Source organism: Nicotiana tabacum, chromosome 8 (assembly GCF_000715075.1).
Source record: "Nicotiana tabacum cultivar K326 chromosome 8, ASM71507v2, whole genome shotgun sequence".
Taxonomy (NCBI): Eukaryota; Viridiplantae; Streptophyta; class Magnoliopsida; order Solanales; family Solanaceae; genus Nicotiana; species Nicotiana tabacum.
In genome coordinates, this window is record NC_134087.1 from 133,138,592 (window position 1) to 133,159,310 (window position 20,719).

General features: G+C 38.5%; 1 protein-coding gene across 6 annotated transcripts; it reads left to right on the forward strand.

Moving 5' to 3' along the window:
* Window positions 1-927: 927 nt before the first annotated feature.
* LOC107776140 (uncharacterized) lies at window positions 928-16,526 on the forward strand. Of its 6 annotated transcripts, XR_012694220.1 has the most exons (12): window positions 957-1,093; window positions 2,527-2,579; window positions 5,506-7,299; window positions 7,397-7,745; window positions 8,395-8,479; window positions 8,604-8,660; window positions 9,962-10,021; window positions 10,109-10,327; window positions 11,287-11,561; window positions 11,676-12,849; window positions 13,211-13,839; window positions 15,692-16,526. XR_012694220.1 is itself a non-coding variant. In XM_016595986.2 (11 exons), the coding sequence occupies exons 3-11, from the start codon at window positions 5,628-5,630 to the stop codon at window positions 15,785-15,787; spliced, it is 3,987 nt and encodes a 1,328-aa protein (XP_016451472.2). In that variant the 5' UTR covers window positions 957-1,093; window positions 2,527-2,579; window positions 5,506-5,627; the 3' UTR covers window positions 15,788-16,230. The 6 variants fall into 6 exon arrangements, 2 of the variants coding, with proteins under 2 accessions (XP_016451471.2, XP_016451472.2); XR_001645895.2 differs by lacking the exon at window positions 2,527-2,579 and having other exon boundaries at window positions 928-1,093; XR_012694221.1 differs by lacking the exon at window positions 2,527-2,579 and having other exon boundaries at window positions 931-1,093; window positions 13,211-14,295.
* Window positions 16,527-20,719: the final 4,193 nt, after the last annotated feature.

Sequence of the window (20,719 nt, forward strand, 5' to 3'; positions counted from 1 at the left end):
TTATGCACGACAGATAGAGGCTGTAATAATTGCCCTCAACCGAGTATTACGACACGAATCTCATTTAGAATCAATTATGGATCAACAATTACCAGAAAAAGAAGATTTTTATCTTTTTTAGACTTGTAATATGACTGAAATTCTCCTACTATATAAAAAGAAAGTTTTTCTTTGATCTGACACATTGTAACACACAATTCAAAGCAATAAAAATTTATTTTTGCCTTCTAGCTACTGTTAAAGACATTGCTCACTTGTTCTGTTTTTCATTCATGACTGGGCTTGAGTCGAGGTTCCAATCGAGGACGAAGTCACTGTTCAATCTAAGATCAGGCTTGACCATAATATTGCGATTAATTTTAATCATTTATTTTATCTTTAATTCATTTATCTATTTTTCTTAACTATTCGTGTTGAATTAAACAACGCATAAATTTAATTGTTATCCAATTTTGGGGTAAACACTCTTATTCGTTACTATTTATTCTCTTGTTTCATGACAAATTTAGATGGTATTTAGAGGGGACGAGAGGGAGAGAGCCTCCAAAAATACACTCATTTGATGGAGCTCTTCACTTAAATCTTGCTTGAACATATGTATGGTGTACTGTTTGTTCTTTAGAGTTTAGATATTTCAATTTTTTATCTGATATACCTAATTTTATATTAAGATTTTCTAAAACTTTTTGTTGGCATAATATTTAAATACTTTTTTAATCTGAGTTTATTTATAGCCATAACCTCTAAGTAAAGATAAACTTTATTCAGATCTAAACCTTAGTATTCGCATGTGTATTTTTTTAATTTTATATACATTATTAAAAACAAAAAACTCTTAAGTGAAAAGTCAAATTACGAAATTATCCCTTACTAAAACATTGCTGGTTCGCAGATAATGTAAATTACCCCTTCGCTATATATTTGTTTGAAAACAAAGTTAACCTGTCGCCCTTTCTCCTTACGGTCCTCGGCAAGCAGTGTCACCGATTGCTTTCCCTGCCTTTAAAATCAGATATACCATGCCAATTTCCCTCACTCTGCTAAAGCAACAGGCTAAATCCTAGGCGATATCTGTCCCTTGCAAAGTCGAGTTGTAAGTTGCTTGTCAATTTTATACTGATTTTCTTATGTGAATACCTTAATAGTTTTCTGCAAAATTTTAAACTGAGATATGTTGTTTGTGAATTTTGAGATGACTAGCATCTAATTCAGTTTTAGTTTTCACGGCCTTTGCCCTTACTTTTCTATGTTTCTCCTTTGCTTTGTTTAATATGGTTATTGCTGCAATTTGTCAATATAACTTGTACATGTGCTTCATAATCTTCATAACCCATTCTTTTATTTATGATTTTAATGGTTAGCGTGGTGTGTTCATGTAGAAGAAAAAGGACTTGGGGTTAAAATTTCTTAGCAAAGATTTTGGTGGGACAAAAGACAATTCTTGCATTACAGATTTATCCAAGTGCAACAACACTGATTAGTTTCGGATGTTTTTAATTGTAAATTGGTTTAAATTGTCGTAAACTTTTAGTTGGAAATAGTTCCCTTTGCTTTTTATTCAAGGTTTTAATATGTTAAAACATCCAAGAAAAAAAGATTTTCTAGCAGAACATGAAATACCCACAAGATGAAACGATATCAATATCAAGAATAACATATTGTTTGTCACATACCTTTTGGGTAAGAGCTAGGTTACAGAGAAGAGAAGGGGATTGAATAGTTATAATAAGATTTGGGTTTTGAGTTTCTTATGTTGGTTAGCTGAATTAACACTTTATTTTGTAACCGACTAGAGATATTATAACTCGTGTGCTTTTGAAGCATTAATTATTTACAATAATTCATATCTTGAGGATTATGTTCGCGATTTTCATGTAATTCTACATTGTGAATTGTGTTTACCTTCTCTATGTTGTCTCTAGTTTGATGTGAACGATATTACACACTCTCCAAAAGATTAAAATAAATCTTTCGAAAAATAGTAGTTTTGGTTCCTAAATTGGCTGTTGGACCTCTTTTGTTTGAAAATGGTTGTATGGTTATTCTGATTGGTGATTCTTAAAAATGCCTGAGTGCTGAATTTTCTTAAAAACTCTCGGAATTCTTGAAGGTTCATTAATTTGTCTTTATTTAGGATATAATATACCACTGGACTATTTGAGTTGGAATTCTTTCGCACTTTGTTAAATTCATCTTCTTAGATAGTTTCCGAAATTCCAAGTTGATATATTTTTAAATGTCCCATAAAGATTTTAAAGTTGTCTTAGTCATTCAGAGCATGTTGAATTTAGGTAAATGTATAAAAAAAGTTGGAACTATTAGTACCAATTAAAGGAAGAAAGCCTTCTTCATTATAGGGAATAATTGGGTCACTTCCAGTTATCTAATCTCATGGGAGAAAACAATTGTATTTTTTGATAATTGCTAAGAAAAAATATATTTTCCTAAAGCATCTAATCTTACATTCAAACTTTGTGAGACAACCATCCTCTCTGTTGCAACTTTTCAATTGACTTCTCTTCTCAGGTTGAATTAAGCCATTTTTTTCCCTTCTCCAGGATCAGCATCCACCTTTGTAGGTTAGTGATGTTCTCTCCATCTCATCCTCAATATTGTATTTCCAAATCTCAAGACTATTATTTTTTTCTTTTAAATTAAACCATTCACCCAGGCTTTCACGTCCGGTGGTGATGGGGCATTTGGCAAGGTTTATATTTTTTTTTACTTTAAATGGTTCACTTTTTTGCTATGTTTTTTGAGATTAATTATAATGATCACAATGTTAAGAATGTGTATCGGAAACAACCTCTCTTTCTCTATGAGGTGGACCCTCCCCAGACCCCATTTATTGGATCAAACTGGGTTTGTTGTTGTTGTTGATCACAATATTAAGAACCTATTATGGTCTAGGTGGGGCAGGAGCTCAGGGAATCAACTTCAAGATCTTGTTTTCAAACTTCTTCCTCCCTTTGTTATTTGGGAAAATCCGGATAAAAATGTGCTTCTATATATGTCAGTTAACTTCTAATTGGAAGGAAATCTGTACTATAGTGGATGTCTATTGATAAAACTGATTTCTTTCCCAATGTATTGCTCAAATAAGAGAAATATTCTTTCAAACTTAATACAAATAGTAGCTCAATGGAAAGGGAGAAGACTGCATGTGGTATCTCTAGGGATCACAACACTATTGTTATGGTTTTCACTCTCCCTGCCTTATTATACTAACAATCTAGGAGAAGCCATGGCAGCTAACACTTATTAACAATGTGATTTTGGAGATGGCTCCAAGATCATTGTTGGTTCACTAATAATAGGACTCCCTCATGGAAATTACTGGAATGGATTTCAAAGATCCAAAGAAATTTAGCTACTATACATGGTGAATCCACTCATTGCTATAGAGAAGCTAATATAGTGGCAGACTTGCTAACGCTGGATAAATCACAATTCACAAACACCTCAAGAGTCTATTTTAAGTTTGAACAACTCCCCGAAATGGTAAGAGGAGCATACAAATGCGAAAAGCATGCTTGAAAACTATAGGATATGGACTGAAAAGAAGGGATTTGGCTAAGGTCAATGAACAAATGAGGATTTTATAATTGAAATAGTCATATGTTTAGTGAACCTTTCTGCTGAACATGAACTGAAAATGGGAAATTCTCATTGCTTTCCATTAGTGTCTTCTTTTGTAACTTTTCTTTGAAGATAAGGTTTTGTGTCCCCCTCCTTGTATCTTTTGTTTATTAATATGGTAGGAGTCATGCCCATCATCATAGGAGATGAAAACCTAGGTGAATGGCTTATTTAAAGAAAAAAGTAAGTAGTTCACATGCAACGCACGTGTCGAGAAACTAGTTTTAATAAAAACAAATGAATCCTTAATACCTTTTATAATTCTGTAGTCGGGCCCAAATAATCAAACATCGCCTGCCAAATTCCGGGTTGTCCTTCACGGTACCTACCCCAAACCGGGTCACCCGGGTCTCCCTACTCCACCCGAAGTTCCAAAACGCAAAGACCTTCATCCGGTCTGTGTTAATCGGCCATTGTTGAAACCTCTCTACGGCCAATTAGGTATTCTAGTTCATATTCTGTTTACCCATAACTTACCTGAATTGGAGATGTCACAGTAGCACATTAGCACAAGAAGAAACAATACTCGACTAAGTAAAGTGGTTTAATCACCTCTTTCAAACTGGTGGAGCTTTTCTACGAACCGCAATTTTACTGTTTCTGAAACAATTGTCAATTGTTAGTTCAATTATTGAATTTCGAATATAGAAGAAATGAGTGCACTTCAGGTCGAAATTACATGACGGTGTAAATGTCTATCTCCATTGTATTGAATTTCCACTCCTATTTGATTTTATTTCGAAAAGATTGAAAAAAGTTACTACCTTTTTTTATGTTCACCGTGAAATTATATGAAAGTCTAAAACTCAACTTGTTTTCTAGTATGTCACATGTGAACAACCGCCCCTATCATTTCAATCCCTGTCTGTGACTAAGAATTTTTAATTTATTAGTAGAAGTAGTTTGGTCTAAGGAGAATTCCAGTTTGATAACACATGAATGGGGTCAAAAGCTCAGGTCTTTCAGCTGATCGATCAAACAGATCAATCAACTATGCCTCAATCCTATTCTACAGACTTGAACACATTCCGGTATTGCATGCTGAATAAGAATCAAAGTTACGTCAACTACTTGCTGATTTCTCAAAGCTCTTACTAAATTAAAACGGGTGTTAGATTGTGGTATTTGAGCAAATTAATCCCAGCATGTATAAGCTAATACAAAGTTTGGTCGGCCACAAAAAGAAAAAACCACATAGCATTTGATTTGCGATATTAAATAATGTTGGTATTAAGTTATATGGGAATCTTTTTTTTTTATATGCGGGATAAAGTGTGCCCTTTTAGAGTAACTAATTCATGTATGACAATCCCTTTATAATTAATCATCACATAACAATCCCTTCATTATTAATCACTGCATAAACAATCGCTATATTATAATCCCCACATAACGAGTATGTGAACTGGCCGACTTTTGAGTTGCTCTGTTGTTCGTCTAAGTTTCTTGATCTTTGGGCGCAGATGTTGTTTGATCCTTGTTTATTTCTGAATAAACTGCACATTGTCACCATTTTATGCTTGCGTGGGATTTGGTTGGGATTGTGAGTTTTGGTTTTCCTTTGCTTTCCCTGTTCATACTATGTTTACAACATCTAAGTTTCTTAGTGTTTGGCCCCAGATGTTGTTTGGTCCTTGTTTAGTTCTGAATAAACTGGAATTATCGCTACTTTATGCTTGCGTTGGATTTGGTTGTGATTGTGAGTATTGGTTTTCCTTTGCTTTCCCTGTTCACACTATGTTTGTTCGTTCTTATCTATTCTACTTGACATTTCTAATTTAGGTGACCTGGTACTAACAGTGAATGTGAGTGATATTTAGCCTTTTTCAGTGCTTCCGACCAACCTTGCTTTTTGAAATTTTGCAGGTTGTGATGGAGGAGCATCTAGTACGGAGAGGCAAATATTTAGTCATTTTTGAGGATACAGTTGAGTGCTAAGTGTTTGTCAGTATTCATAGGCATCAGCCTTTTCAAATTCTGTGCTGAAGATGTCTTTGTCTTTGAGTTCAACTGCATTATCTAATGAAGATAAAGAGTCCCATCAGGAGAATGTGCTCTTGGTACGCAGCAACTTATCCAACAATGGAAGTCCTCTAGAACAAGAGGCTGATGAACAAAAGAACGATGAACAAAAGAACGAACACCACGATGGTGGTTGTAACAGGGATGGCGATGAGATTGAGTATGACGAAGACGAGGAAGAGGATGTGGACTTTAATCCTTTGTTAAAAGAAGCTGTTTCTCCTGATGCTTCTTCAAGCCTGAGCTCAGAAATCGAGGGTTTGGATGCTGATGTTGTTGACAGTGTGGAGAACATTGCTGAATCATTGAAAGCTTATTGCAAAGAAAGAATGCCAGGTTTGCGACAGGACTGTCTCATTGGAGACAAAGAACTTGGTGTGGAAACTGTGATGCAAAATAGAGCTTCTTCTGGAGCTTGTCCAGAAGACGTGAAGAAAATCTCTTCTTCTGAACTCAAGGAGAAAGAATCTGTTTTGGATACTGAACCTGAAAGTGGAATTTCAAATAACAAGAGGACTGTATTTAGTGGAGGGGGAGAGGGCATTGAAGATCTTTCAGTTGGAGAGTGTAACAATGTTGCAAATTCAAGGAGATCCATCATAGATATGGATAATGAAGATGCCATATGCAAGCGCACTAGAGCGCGGTACTCACTTGCTAGCCGTACACTTGATGAACTCGAGACATTTCTTCAAGAAACAGATGATGAGGATGATCTTCAGAATGCTGACGATGAAGAGTACAGGAAGTTTCTTGCAGCTGTTTTACTGGGTGGAGATGGAAATTCTGGAAATGTACAAGAGAATGAAAATGCTGATGATGAAGATGAAGACAACGATGCAGATTTTGAGCTTGAAATTGAGGAGGCATTGGAGAGTGACATTGATGAACACGTGAAGGATGATGCTGAAGAGGAGTACGAGGCTGTTAGTCGAAGACCTAAGACTAGGCAAATTAGGCGCCAAAGAGCTTCTGTTGAGAACAAGAAGAAGGTTTTAGGACTGTCAAATAGGCCACTACGCCCTTTGTTACCATATCTGCCCATTTCTCCTTACTCTGGACATGGTGCAAAAAGCATGATGTTGCCAAGATGTTCTCTAGCTTCACCCAATCTGTCGGCTGCAAATGATGGCTGTATGAATGGATTTACAGCCCATCAGATAGGACAATTACATTGTTTGATACATGAGCATGTTCAACTTCTTATTCAGGTTTTTGCCGTTTGTGTTCTTGAGCCGGCCAGACGGCACATTGCTTCTGATGTTCGGGAATTGATATCACAAATGCTTCATAAACATGATGAAGTGTTAGCAAGTAGAAGTGTGCCATATCCCAGTTTTTGCTTCTTCTCCCCATATGTTCATCCCTCAGTGTCTGATGAACCTTCGAAGACTTCGCGTGCCCAAATCACCAACAAAATGTCTTCAGCACATGTTTTGCAGGGAGATTGCTCATCTGGACTTAACATGGTGCAGCCTTTTGATGGAATTTCTCCTTCAAGAGGAAGACATGATGCTATTAGTCAAGTGGGATGCCCTGTAGGCTCCTGGGTACCTTATATAAGTGGTCCAATACTATCTGTTCTTGATGTGGCTCCAATCAAATTAGTTAAGGACTTCATGGATGACGTTTCTCATGGTATATCATGTTAGAACACCAAATTCATTTAGTTTTCTTATGGTTGTTCGTTTTATGATACTTTATTTACTTCATCACGGGTGATATTTATTGACAGCTATGCAAGATTACCAACATCGGCAACTAGGAGGTATGGATGATATCTGCTCCGAGAAGGAACCCTTGTTTCCTGTGCCAAGTATTCATTTTACTGCTGAACCTGATGGTCAGGCTTCCTTGTATTCAAACATTGTGCCTCCTCCTTCATCAAGTTTTCGAACATCAAAGAAGACTATGGCTGCTGTATTAGTAGAAAAAGCTAAAAAACAGGCAGCTGCTCCTGTTCCAAAGGAGATTGCTAAGTTAGCCCAGCGCTTCTATCCTTTGTTTAATCCTTCCCTGTATCCTCATAAGCCACCCCCTGCAGCGGTAGCAAACCGGGTGCTTTTTACTGATGCAGAGGATGAGTGAGTTTATGTCTTCTTTTACCTTTCGTGCAGTAGCAGTATCAGGGTTCTTATGAAATGAGTTGCTTTACTGATTAGGCCGTGATTGTAAAATTGAGGCAACATTGGCCTTGCTTCGGGCCATTTGATGCTTCTTGCTTTTATTAGTTGGTATTGCTCACCTTCTCCACAGTGGTCATTCTCTGCTATGGTGATAGGTTGTGAACTAAAACCTTGCTATAGGAAGAACTGAGAAAGTAGTGAATTTAGTTAGATTTTAGAGTTGCAAAGTTGGAATGTTGGAATTCACATCTTACGAAAATTTAATGGATTCTGAAATTTCCCTAAATAAACGATCTCTTTTAGTACAATTTATTTCTCAGTGTGATACAAAATTAGGTGTTATCATAAAACGGAAAAGAATTTTGTTGCATCTATTGTACGAAAACAATTGAATGAAGCTAATTACCTATATCTGTGAGAGCCTAAGCAGTTTTAGTCATTGTGCTTTGGTTATATACCATGTATCATTCATCCTCCACTTAGGCAATTTCATCAATTCCCTACTAGGTTCTTAAGGTTTAATGTCATGGATGATCTTCATTTTTACCCATATTCGCTTTTACGATTACTGATAAGTTTAGTAATATTACCTTGGCATCTGGTGCAGATTATTAGCATTGGGTTTGATGGAGTATAATACAGACTGGAGGGCAATTCAGCAGCGCTATCTTCCTTGCAAATCTAAGCATCAGGTGATTCTTATGTTCACTTCCAGTTGCAGCAACAGTGTTGTCAGTCATTTATCCTCTCGATTTCATTGTCTTCTTAAAAGTTTAATTGTGCTTAACGTGAGGAAGTACTTGACCCTTTTTGCAGATTTTTGTCAGGCAGAAGAATCGCTCGTCATCTAAAGCACCTGAAAATCCAATAAAGGTTTGTTACTGGTGTACATAGAACATTAATAAACAATCATAGTATTTAACGCTATGGCCCCATTTAAACCGCCTCTGCCGAAATGTGCCTGCAAAACTGCTTTAGCAATCTATTCATTCTATCAATTGGGACATGCTGGGCATGTTTAAGCCATCTCCTACCACCCCTTCAACTGTTCTAAGATTTTTTTAACTCAAAAATGACTTCCTCGATTCACCTAATAAAAGTACAACTCACAATCACAATTCATCCATGAATCATGACCTTTTTTTGCAGTTAGTATTTTCCAAAATATGTGGTCCTTACTTTGTTTGGGGTGTGATGGGTGACGCCGGGCACAATGAAGGAGGCGTTGCATAGTTGGGCTCACATGAGGGGGAAGAGACGTCCAAAGGCTTGGAGGGTTGCCCTCTTAGCAATCATATGGGTTATTTGGAAAGAGAGAAATAGGAGGGCTTTTGAAGGGGTGGAACTTACAACAACAACAACAACCCAGTAGAATCCCACAAGTGGGGTCTGGGGAGGGTAGAATGTACGTAGACCTTACCCCTACCCCGTAGGGGTAGAGAGACTGTTTTCGAGAGACCATCAGCTCAAGAAGACGAAAATAGACAATAGAATCTGTGACAACAACAAACTTCAGAAAGATAATATAGGCATCATAGGGAACAAAAACTAGATGGAAAAGCAATAACAACAACTAGTAATAGAGCCACCGTACTATGAAAAAAAAACGGAGAAATAGTGTGGATACAAACTTACACCACTAATAATCCAAGACAACACCCTAACATGCTAGCCCCACCTCCGATACGAAGGAAGAAAAACGCTCGACTCCCTCCTAACCATCAACCCTAATGCTTGATCTCCACACATTCCCATCTAGAGCCATGTCCTCAAAAATCTGAAGTCACGCCATGTCCTGCCTGATCATCTCACCCCAATACTTCTTAGGCCGCCCTCTACCTCTGAAGGGATGGAACTTGAGTTTGTGAAATTGCAAAGTTGCCTTTTGTTTCTAGTTTCTTTTTTGGTGCACTCATGAGGTCCCCACTTGTATAGAGGATTGGGCCTCTTTTGTTGAGAACCATATAGTTGTGTAGGTTCTCTTCTTTTTGGCGCACGGCTTGTATACAAGGTTTCCCTTAATTGTTAATAAAATTATTTACCTTATCAAAAAATATATATGTTACTAGACATGCCATTTATTTTGTTTTGATTGATAAGTTTTTGATCATGGTGTGTTTTATGATTGTTGTGGTCATTGATTGTGGTAAATAATGCTTTAATGAATCTTGTAGGCTGTTCGTAGGATGAAAAGCTCTCCCTTGACAGCAGAAGAGGTTGCACGTATTGAAGAGGTAAGTTTACACCGCAACTTACATTTCCGTTGCACCACCATCTCCATTTGTCGCTGCTTCACTATTTACATAGTCATGATCATGCAGGGTCTGAAGGTGTTCAAGCTTGACTGGATGTCAGTGTGGAAGTTTATTGTTCCTTATAGAGATCCTTCATTGTTACCCCGGCAGTGGCGCACTGCTATTGGAACTCAGAAATCATATAAATCTGATGCTAGTAAGAAGGCAAAACGTCGGTTATATGAAGAGAGAAGAAAATCAAAAGCTGCTGCTTTGGAAACTTGGCATATTTCTTCCGAAAGGGAGGTAAGGCTGGAATTTCCAGATCGTTTTAGTTTTATAGGTTGTCCTGAGTCAATGATTGCTCAAAACATGAACAGTAGAGTATAGGACACTAAAATTGGAAGAAATTGCCAGGATCAGGAGGCTCTCGGTAGACAGTTCAACTAGGTTAACTCTAGATTGAAGGGAAAGGAACGGTTTCTGGGGGAAATTAATTCTCTTTGATCGAAATTTGACAGTAAACATATGTTCTCTGTGTAAGGTACTTATGACGCCCTATCCAGTTATGCAGACAGTAGACGCCCTTGGCGATGGAAACTGTCGCAAAACTAGAGGTCTACCCGAAGTTTCATGTTTTGGTTGGATAGTAGTTCATGAGGCATGTCTAACTTAGGACAATTTAAGCAGAACAGGCTAGTAAAAACAAGAAGCCGAAGAGGCTTTATACCATATGCGGCAACCGTTACATGTGTTAGGAGGAGACTCAAATATAAATCATTTGTTTTATATTGTGCTGTGGCTAATAAGTATTAGTGCAGTGTTTGGAACATGAGACCTCTTTTGTTCTGTGGGTTATCTGGTGGGAGCAGACCACAAATATTTGAATGAAAACAAAAATTAGTATAGTTTGAAATTTTCTTGTTTACAACTGTTGAATATCTTACGTAATTTTATTTCTATAGATGACATAGATGTTATGTGTGAGATTTAGAGGATCTCTAGTTTTAGAAAACTTCTAATTTTCTTAAAAGTCAAATTATTAATTAGTATTAAAATAAAATGTCCCGAATAAAGTGGAATAGATAGTACAACCCCAACTAGTTTGTGATTGAGGCATAGTTGATTCATTGAATGATGAACTGATTTTGTTGGCTCCCTACACTTTTGAGAAGGCTCTTTAATTTTAATTTCTGTTTCTACATGCATCCACTGGGTGCAGTTGTATATAAACTATAATGCCCTTGCTCATGAAAAAAATGCAGGATAATGTTGCTCACTATGCTGTAGCAGAAAATAGTGGTGCAAATAATTGTACAGAAAGAGATGAGGAAGCTTATGTTCATGAGGCCTTTTTGGCAGATTGGAGGCCTGCTGTATCCAGCATCCAAGTGAATCATTCTATGTCAGACCTGGCAAAGAAAATTCCTCCTGCTCAGCTATTGGGAGATGAGAGTTCTCTAGTTGCTGAAGAGATGAATAGCCATCGTTCTGGAAATGGGCGTTCTCACATCTCTAACGAGTTCCCTGTTTCTCTGAGGTACACATTGCATCTTTATATTCTTTTTCATCTCCTTTATTTTTGTGTTTGTGTTCTCAAGATGGAAGACATTCTGCATTCTCCATTGTGATGTGCTTCTCATCTGACTTGAAGGGCCTCAGAAACCGAGTCCTTTTCACGGCCATACCGAGCCCGTAAATTTAACAATGGACAATTGGTCAAATTAGCTCCGGGCCTGCCTCCTGTTAATCTTCCACCATCTGTTCGAGTAATATCTCAGTCGGCTTTTAAAAGCTATCACGGTGGAACGTATCCAGGGGCTTTTGGTGGGGATGCTTGTACGGGTGATACTGTGAGAGACAACACAGTCCCAAAAATTGCAAGTCCTGCAAAGAATTATTTTGTGAAAGATGGACCGTTTAGCAGTAGTGCTGGGAGGAACAGTATAAGTAATCAGAATCTACAGGAAACCAGTGTGTCGAAGGATAATAAGAATGTTACCGAAGGAAAAGATGAGTCAGGTCTACAGATGCATCCTTTGCTCTTCCGGGCCCCTGAAGATGGCCCTTTGCCATATTATCAGTCTAACTCTAGTTTAAGTACATCCAGTTCGTTCAATTTCTTTTCGGGTTGTCAACCTCAACTAAATCTTAGCCTCTTTCATCATCCACGCCAATTAGCCCATACTGTTAACTTTCTTGACAAGTCTTCTAAGCTCAGGGACAAAACTTCAATATCATCTGGTTTTGACTTTCATCCACTTCTGCAAAGAACTGATGATGCAAATTGTGACTTGGAAGCTGCATCCTCTGCTGCACGAACCTCATGTATCTCAGAGTCATCAAGAGGAAGGTGCACTCAAGTTCAGAATGCTGTCGATAGTAGTTCAAATGCTGCCTGTTCTATACCCTCTAGCCCTGTGGGAAAAAGCAATGAGGTTGACTTGGAGATGCACTTGAGTTTCACGTCCAGAAAGCAGAAAGCCATGGGAAGCAGAGGAGACACTGACCATTATATGGGAAGATCACTAACTAGTGCTTCAGATTCTGGAGATCAAAATCATCACATCAATAGAACTCCAAATATAACCATGCAGCACCATGATTCAGGTGCTACTGCAATGATTTTATCCAGCGACGAAGAAAATGGAAATGACGTTGATTATATGCCAGACCAGTCTCTTGCAGAAATTGTGATGGAGCAGGAAGAGTTAAGTGACTCAGAGGAAGAAATAGGAGAAGATGTAGAGTTTGAGTGCGAAGAGATGGAGGACTCAGAAGGAGAGGAGATATTTGAATCTGAGGAGATAATTAATGATAAAAATGAGGTATCTCTTAAAAATAACTCTCAGATATCTAATTTGGCATAAAATGGATTAGTTCGGAATCTTACTAAAATGGGTTGCACCGCATCTTTATCAATAACGAAGCATTTATGAACAAGATAAAGAAAAAAATTAACATTAACCTTTCTTCCTCACCTATTAGTATAACGTAGAAACTTACTTGAAGGTGAAGATTATCTCAATTTTAGCATATCTTTTGCATTTATCCTCCAAATTCATACAACAGTTGTAGACAATAGTTTGTTACTGTACTTATTTTCTTCTTCTTCTTCTTCTCAGCTTTTGTCCAATAACGTTTTGAAGACTTTCATTCAGTACACCTAATTAAGATTTCAATATGCAGATACATTAGTTCGGTCATCCCAATTGGTGCTATGTTTGCTATGACACTTTGGCTTGGGAACACTGCTTACCTTTATCATGTCATCATGCTGACATTTATGCACTGAAGAAACATCTTTTACCTACTCTGGTATCAGGTTTCACATCGTGTTTAGTACTTTCAATGGAACAGAGGTATCACATTCCAACATAATTGTGGCTATCTGACATATGAAGCATGCCCGCGATATTTTATAGGAGATTGAGATTATGGAACCTAATCCTAAGTTATTTCTAGGATAAGGGAGCATTTAACAGATCTTGGATGCTGCAGGAGGTTTTGTTGATAAGCCAAATTATCTCTCATCATATGTCTCGATGATATTAGCTAGGATAGTAAGTTCCTACAGGATCATCGTAATAGTCATTGGGACGTGCATTTTAGTGGTGCATGGACTTGTATACGAAGATTGAGGACATACTAAGATTCAGTTTCTTGCTTATATATGGAATATTCCGTCACAGAGCCCCGAACCGACCTTTAGGTATGCTAACGTAAAACGAGGAGTTGAGCCTGAACCTGCATAGATTATTGGTTATTGATGGATGCTCACCTAACAGGAGATCTTCTTTCAGATAGTATGTTTTAAGGTATGTATCAAAAAAGGGAAAAAACTGTCTTTATGGGATTTAACCTACCTTACCAAAAAAATAACTGTCTTAATGGGAGAGATCCCTTTGCAGTATGATATAGTTACTAATCTCTCAAAAAATAAGTATGATATGGTTACTAATCTCTCAAAAAATAACTTTTTCCTAAAAAAAGTATGGTATAGTTACTGAGTCAAGTGTAGAGGTTGAATATAAGGACGTACATTGATTTCATATTAGCTTTTGTGGTTAAAGTAGTTAGCAGAGGAGGTGAAGTTTAGACAGCGATGCAGATGAAGCTGATTTAAGATAGTCAAATTGCAATGCATATTGCTTTTAAGCCACTATTCTCATCTGCAAGAAAATACAGTTTCAATGTATCTCTTCATTATTTTTGTTGGCTTACTTAGTCGGCAGATATACTCCCAAAGCTCTCCTGAGACAAGTAGATTCGTGGTAAGTATATGCTCTTCAGGTCATTTTAGAACGTATTATGTTTGGTGTTCTTTATAGTTTTATGTCAAATCTGCCGAGAGATATTTACTTTTACACAAGAGATCTATAAATAAAACGCAAGAGATCTCTGCAGGGTTATTTTCTTGTATTCAAATTGTAAAGGGTTATGTTGAACCATTTCCTATGTTCAGCATCTAGAATGTTAGACATACTTGTTAGTAATTATGATACTTCCCTTTATTTCATGTACCCTAGATTCCTATATGAGGAGCTCTTTCCTGTGCGCTTTCTTCACTAATTCAATGGTAGCTTCTCTTTTCTCATGTAGTTAAACATTTTAACATGAAAATAAGTTCAAATGAAGCAACAGGTCCGAACCCTGCTCCAGACAAAAGCTTGGTATTTAAGTGGGAGAGTAGGGGGTGGGCCCATCATCCACTTAGCTTCAAACCGTGCACCACTGACCTCAAGAATTTCTCAATTATCAAAAGAAAGTTTAAATGAATCAATATAAAAACCAATTTGCTAAAGTTTTAAATTGTGGTGGAATATGTGGCGTGGAGGCGGGGTTGGGCAGGAGGTGAGGCATTAGTGGTGGGAAGGGATGGTGGGAGGAAAGAACTAAAAAAACTTCGAATTCTCAATTGGTGGGAAGGGATGGTGGGAGGAGTAGAGTATAGCTAATTCGGGGATGCGATGGAAACATTAACACAAAAAAGTTTTCTTGGATTATGAACTGGAATATGGAATCAAGGCAATATGTTATTTCTTCACCGAGAAGGTAGGATTCTGATTGTGTTATTTGATCTCTTTTGACTATAAGGGGTTGTGCAGTGGAAATTTAAATCTTTTGGACTCTTTTGGTTTCCCTTTTGTTTAATTGTCCCGAAGAGTGTTAAATGTAACTTAGAATTAACTGTTTCTTAGAGAAGCAATTGATGATAGATTGTGCTTTTCATTTAGCTAAGAGAGTTTCAGACCTTTATGTGTATCCGTTGCAGCGTCTGGGTTCCATGAAATGAGTAAAATTAATCTTATTACTAGTTATCAAAAAAATTAATGCTTTTACTAAGAAAAAGGATAGATTGTGCCTTGAATATGCCATCATGCCACATTGGACATCTGCAATCTGGGAAAAATACATGTAGTTTATGAATGTCAGAGAGTATAGGGATTAATTCATGTTTTGGTTAGACCAGTTTTATAGTTATTGTTTTTTGTTTCTAATTTCATATTGTAGAGAACCATGTTTTTGTGTAGGTTCACCACTTAGTAACATTATTCATAACGTACTGGGTTTTTCCCACCATATCAATGGATCACTTTATCATTCTTTTAAAAGATTTAGCAACCTATATGGCTAGGGTTATTTGACATGTGTAAACTTGTTCTGTAGGTTGTCGACTTCCATCAGACTATGGAAGTAAATGGCATTCGCTTTTGGCGTTATACTGCCGGTCATGTTCCTTGGTGCTGCCATGTTTATGGTTGATATTGCTGGTGTTCAAGTTCTCTATACAGGAGACTACTCCCGTGAAGAAGACAGGCATCTCCGTGCTGCTGAGACCCCAGAGTTTTCTCCAGATATTTTCATTATTGAATCAACTTATGGTGTTCAACTCCATATGCCATGTCAGATAAGAGAGAAGCTTCTCAACACTCATGCAAGGGGTTCGGGTGCTGATTCCTGCTTTCGCCTTGGGACGTGCACAAGAACTTCTCCTTGTCTTGGAGGAATATTGGTCTAGCCATCCTGAACTTGCTAATTTCCCCATATATTATGCTTCTCCACTTGCGAGAAGGTGTATGGCTGTCTATCAGACTTACATCAATGCCATGAATGAAAGGATCCGCAATCAGTTTGTCAACTCAAATCCCTTCAATTTCAAACATATTTCTTCCCTGAATAGTATTGAAGATTTTATAGACAACAAATCATGTGTGGTGATGGCAAGCCCAGGTAGTCTTCAAAGTGGTTTGTCAAGGCAACTGTTCGATAAATGGTGCTCTGACAAGAAAAATGATTGTGTTATACTGTACCTGCTTAGGGGATTTCTAGCAAGGCAGTCCATTTATTTTTCTTGAATTAGTTTAGAGGTGTCAAAATTGGCCCCAAAAAACATGACCTGCCCATTTGTTGAACTCAGCACGTCTTGACCCAGCCCATCTCAACACATTTAAAGTTGGGCTGATTTTTAGCCCAAATTGATTCATGAATAACTTTGCCAAAATATTTTAAAAATAATATTTTTTTTGGATATTTTATGTCCATAATAAAAGAAACAAAATTCTTATATGGTAATTAAACGATTCACAAGAAAACAACATACATTAATTAAAGCTTGGTAAGAATTTGGCGGGTTGGGCGATGACCCAAATTTTAACCCACATAGCCCAAGTTACTTTTGGGTGGGTCATTGCCCCGTCCATTTTTGACTCGTCCAAAATCAGTTCAACCTGTCAATTTGACACCCTAAATTAGTTATTTTGGTATCATGGTTTTGTTTTTAATGCTGAGAACTTGCGTGTGTTCATATTATTAGGTGGTTAGGTGTCAACCGTTTCTTGTTAGTCCACAGGCTTGATAATTTTGTTTTTCATCTGTGGCCAAGTGAATACTTTATAATGTATATTATGTTGTTAGTACTTTAGGACTATAACTAACCTGGATGCTTCTCTTCTGGTATCTACACAATGTGTACCCAGAAACAACTTGATACACACTCAGTTAAAAGCATAAGAAGCTTCAGAATTTGCTGTCTTGCGGTGACTTATACCTCCTGCTGACTTGTTTTGCTCAATAAATCTGTTTGGAACATAAAGTTGCATTGGACGACTCTTATGATCAACATGTACCAAGTTGTCTTCCAAGTCACAGGGTTGATATTTCTTGGACGTGTAAATTTCATTTAACATATTAATTAGGGCTCCCAGGTAGTTTGCTCCACTTTTGAAAGTTTTGTTGCTACTCTTGGTAAGGAATGTATTTATGTATATATATAGCAGATGGATAAAAAAGGCCTATATCCCGAAATGAAATTGACTTACAGATTCTTCAAAACAAAAACAACGTTAATTATTTTGATGGAACAAGGAGATATGGTGCTGTACTGCTGTCATAGCTGAACAACTGACTATGAACAACTGACTACCACTGAGTTGACACCACGTGGAGTAATACTAAAGAAGTGAAGAACACAGTGACATTGAATTCTACGTTGTTAGCTTTCTCTTATACTTGCGTATATAGTAGCTGTTAAGTACTATATAAAGGTAAGATACATACGGTTTTTTACCTTCATATTATATGATTATGACAAAGCATGTATGTTTACCCTAAAATTTGGATAACAATTAAACTTATAATGTGGTTTTAAGGATATGTGATTTCACCTAACATCAATTGATGAACGTAAAGATAAATGATGCAAAATTGACAATCATATAAAGCAAACCAGCGTTTGGATAGAGCTCTCGAGCTCGGACACCCTCGAGCTAGTTATGCAAGAATAGTTAAAAACACAATAAGCTGATGAACAAGTAAGTGAGCTGAGAAATATTATATTGCTTTGATATTCGTGAATGTAGTGCCTTTACAAATGATGGGGACTCCCCTTTATATAATAGATGAATCCTAATTATGGTACAATTCTAATTACGGAAATAAATCTCATGATTGGTGCAAATAACCGCCCTTGACTCGATCTGTTCCGGGATTTCCGCCGTGATCTTCGATCGGTTGCGGATATCCGGCCTCTCCGTTATTGCACTTCACTCGAAGTCGGTCATACTTAATCTCGATTGCTGTTGGCCTCGGTCTCGACGGACATCTCAATTCTTGAAATCGACACCTCGTCTTCACGCTATCGCCCGATTCATTGCGAGGCTGACCTTCACCGTGATCTCCTGGTCTCGATTGAATAGCAAAATTGGGCAAGCCTAATTTTAAACGTATACAGATAGTCCCCTCGTTTCTTGGAGTGTAATGAGAAGAAACGAATTGAGCCTTCGATTTTGTACCTCGACCAATTATAATGTCATCCTCGTGACGTAAGCGGCGGAGGCGACTGAAGCATCCCGTCTGCACAGTTCTCAAGATCATTAATTAGTGCCAGTTGATGGTCCGCCACTAATGCCTTTGAACCGTCATCTCAAATATTATAAATAGATCATCTTCATAATTTTCTCAAACTTTACTTCAAAAATCTCTTCTAATCTTCAGAGCACTTCTTTCCCTTCAAGTTTTTCAAATCTTCAAATCCCGTTTGTCAACTTTCTCTTCAAACAACAAATTTTACCTTCTTCTTTCTCTGAACTTGTATAAAAATGGTGAAAACATCAAAAACCATTCCTCAGAAGGAAAAAGCCTCTTCTTCGCGGCCGGCCGGCGATAAAACGCCGGTGGAGCCGATGTGATCTTACTTCCGATTTCAAGATCAAGAAAACCTTGTCAGTCCCTGGCAGATGTGAGCCGATGTCGAGATATATATGCTCGATAACTGAGGGTGACCTAAAGCATGTGTAAAAGGATTGCCATTGGGAAGGCAAAGATGTGGTGATTCCGACCTCCGAAGAGGACATCACCACCCACGTGAAAGGGTTCTTGAGTGTTTACACTTACCCTTTTACGCTGGGTCTCGTTGACCCCGTTATCCTCGATTTCTGCCGCCAATACCAAATAACCCTGGGCCAAATCTATCTTTCCTTCTGGCGCATTGTTATTTTGCTCTGATTCTTTGTGAGCAAAGTCGAGGGGATGCCTTTTACCCTCGATCATCTCATTAGAATGTACAACCCCATTTTTATCGAGGCGGACTAATAAGGCTTCAGTGTCAGGCCACCAAGGTGCTGTTCTCGAGCATAGATGAGGACAAAGATCGAAGATGGATGGTCTGGTTTGTCGAGTGAGGACTTCCGACATAATTCCGACCGAGAAGATGCCTTTCCCTGAAGAGTGGAACATGAAGCGTAAGTACAAACCCACCTATAGCTTCCGTTTACCGTTTTGTTTGTTTTGTCTTTCCGTATTGACATCCTTTCCTATGATGCAACATTTTCTTGGGTGCCCGGTGCAATCCCGAACCTTGAAGGCTGGGTTAGGAAACTGGCCTCGACCTCTTTGTACGCTTAGCACTCGTGGTGTGATTTTGTAAGGGGCCGATGGAAGGCCAAAAATCACGGTAAGCCTTCCTATCCATGTTTGATTCCCTTCTGTGAAATGTTTCTTTTTAATTTTTACTTGATTTCCTTTCATACAGGTCTCGGGGACAATGTTATCATGAGGCCGCCCCCACCTGGGAAGAGGAGGCCCTGAAACCGGCTAAGGATAAGAAGAGGAGAAGGGTCTCGCCTTCCGATACTCCAAAGCCTAAGAAGAATAAGGCTCGTAAGTCGAAGAATGACACCGCCGCTCTGCTTGCTGACGTAGCCCAGAAACTACGAGATAAAGAAGAAGAGAAATAAGATGCTGACTATGAGCATGTAGCTCGAAAGAGGGGGAGCACCGAAGCTTCGAAGGTAGCTGAGCCGGTGATGGTCAAGGAGACTCATCTTCCTACCGAGGAGATCTCGGAAGATGGTCCCAGCAAAGCACCCGAGTCATTGGAGGCTGAAGATGTCTCCCGCCGTGATGAACAATCGGCAAGTGAGCTTGTCTGCCATGACGAACAACGGCGGGTGTGCCTGAAGGGTCCGGTTCCGAGGCCCTTCGAGAAGGAGAGAGAGCCCCAAGTGTCTTGCTTGGGGAAATTAACATTGATAATTCGCCGCCCCTCCCCATATTTTCTGCGGGGAAAATTCGGGAGGCCCAGGATATGGAAACCCCCGATATGGGAACGGCCCACGAAGGGGACGACTTATTCCGTGGCTGCTTCACGGGGGTCGATGATGTTTTCGATCTGGATGTATCGATCATTTTCGATGAGGCTCAACGACTCCTGAATCAGGTAGATTTCAGCCCCTGTTATTAGTTTTATGTTTGCCTTTATTTCCTTTTGGTGGTTTCCTTCCTTTCTCCATAGGTTGTGACGCTTCATGGGGAGGCATTTTCCAAATTCCAAGTCGAGCTGAACCGATGTGAGGCCGATCTCAAAAGGCTCACGGAGGAGAGAGATGCCCTTAAACTCTTCAGTGGGCAAAAAGAAGAGGGGATCAGGGACCTCCGAGCTGAACTGGCCAAAGCTCACAAAGAGCAGACTAACTTGATCTAATAGGTAATGAAGAATTTTCTTAGAAGTTTGTTACGTCTATTCGGGGATGGCGACTAACACTTTGATCCTGCAGGTTTAGCAGAAGCCGAAAAGATCGAGCAGCTTCGCGAGGAGGCTAAGATGAGAGAGGCAGAGACTTTGGGGTAAAAGCAGAACATGGACCGCCTTGCCTTGGAGAAAGATACTGCTCGAGCCCATCTATCTTGGGCTGAGCA

Bases quoted from the DNA above. Each gene is read 5' to 3' on its own strand.
- LOC107776140 (XM_016595985.2), top strand. From the start codon at position 5,628: ATGTCTTTGTCTTTGAGTTCAACTGCATTATCTAATGAAGATAAAGAG. The intron at 7,746-8,394 runs GTGAGTTTATGT...CATCTGGTGCAG, and splicing joins TTTACTGATGCAGAGGATGA to ATTATTAGCATTGGGTTTGA. The intron at 10,328-11,286 runs GTAAGGCTGGAA...AAAAAAATGCAG, and splicing joins ATATTTCTTCCGAAAGGGAG to GATAATGTTGCTCACTATGC.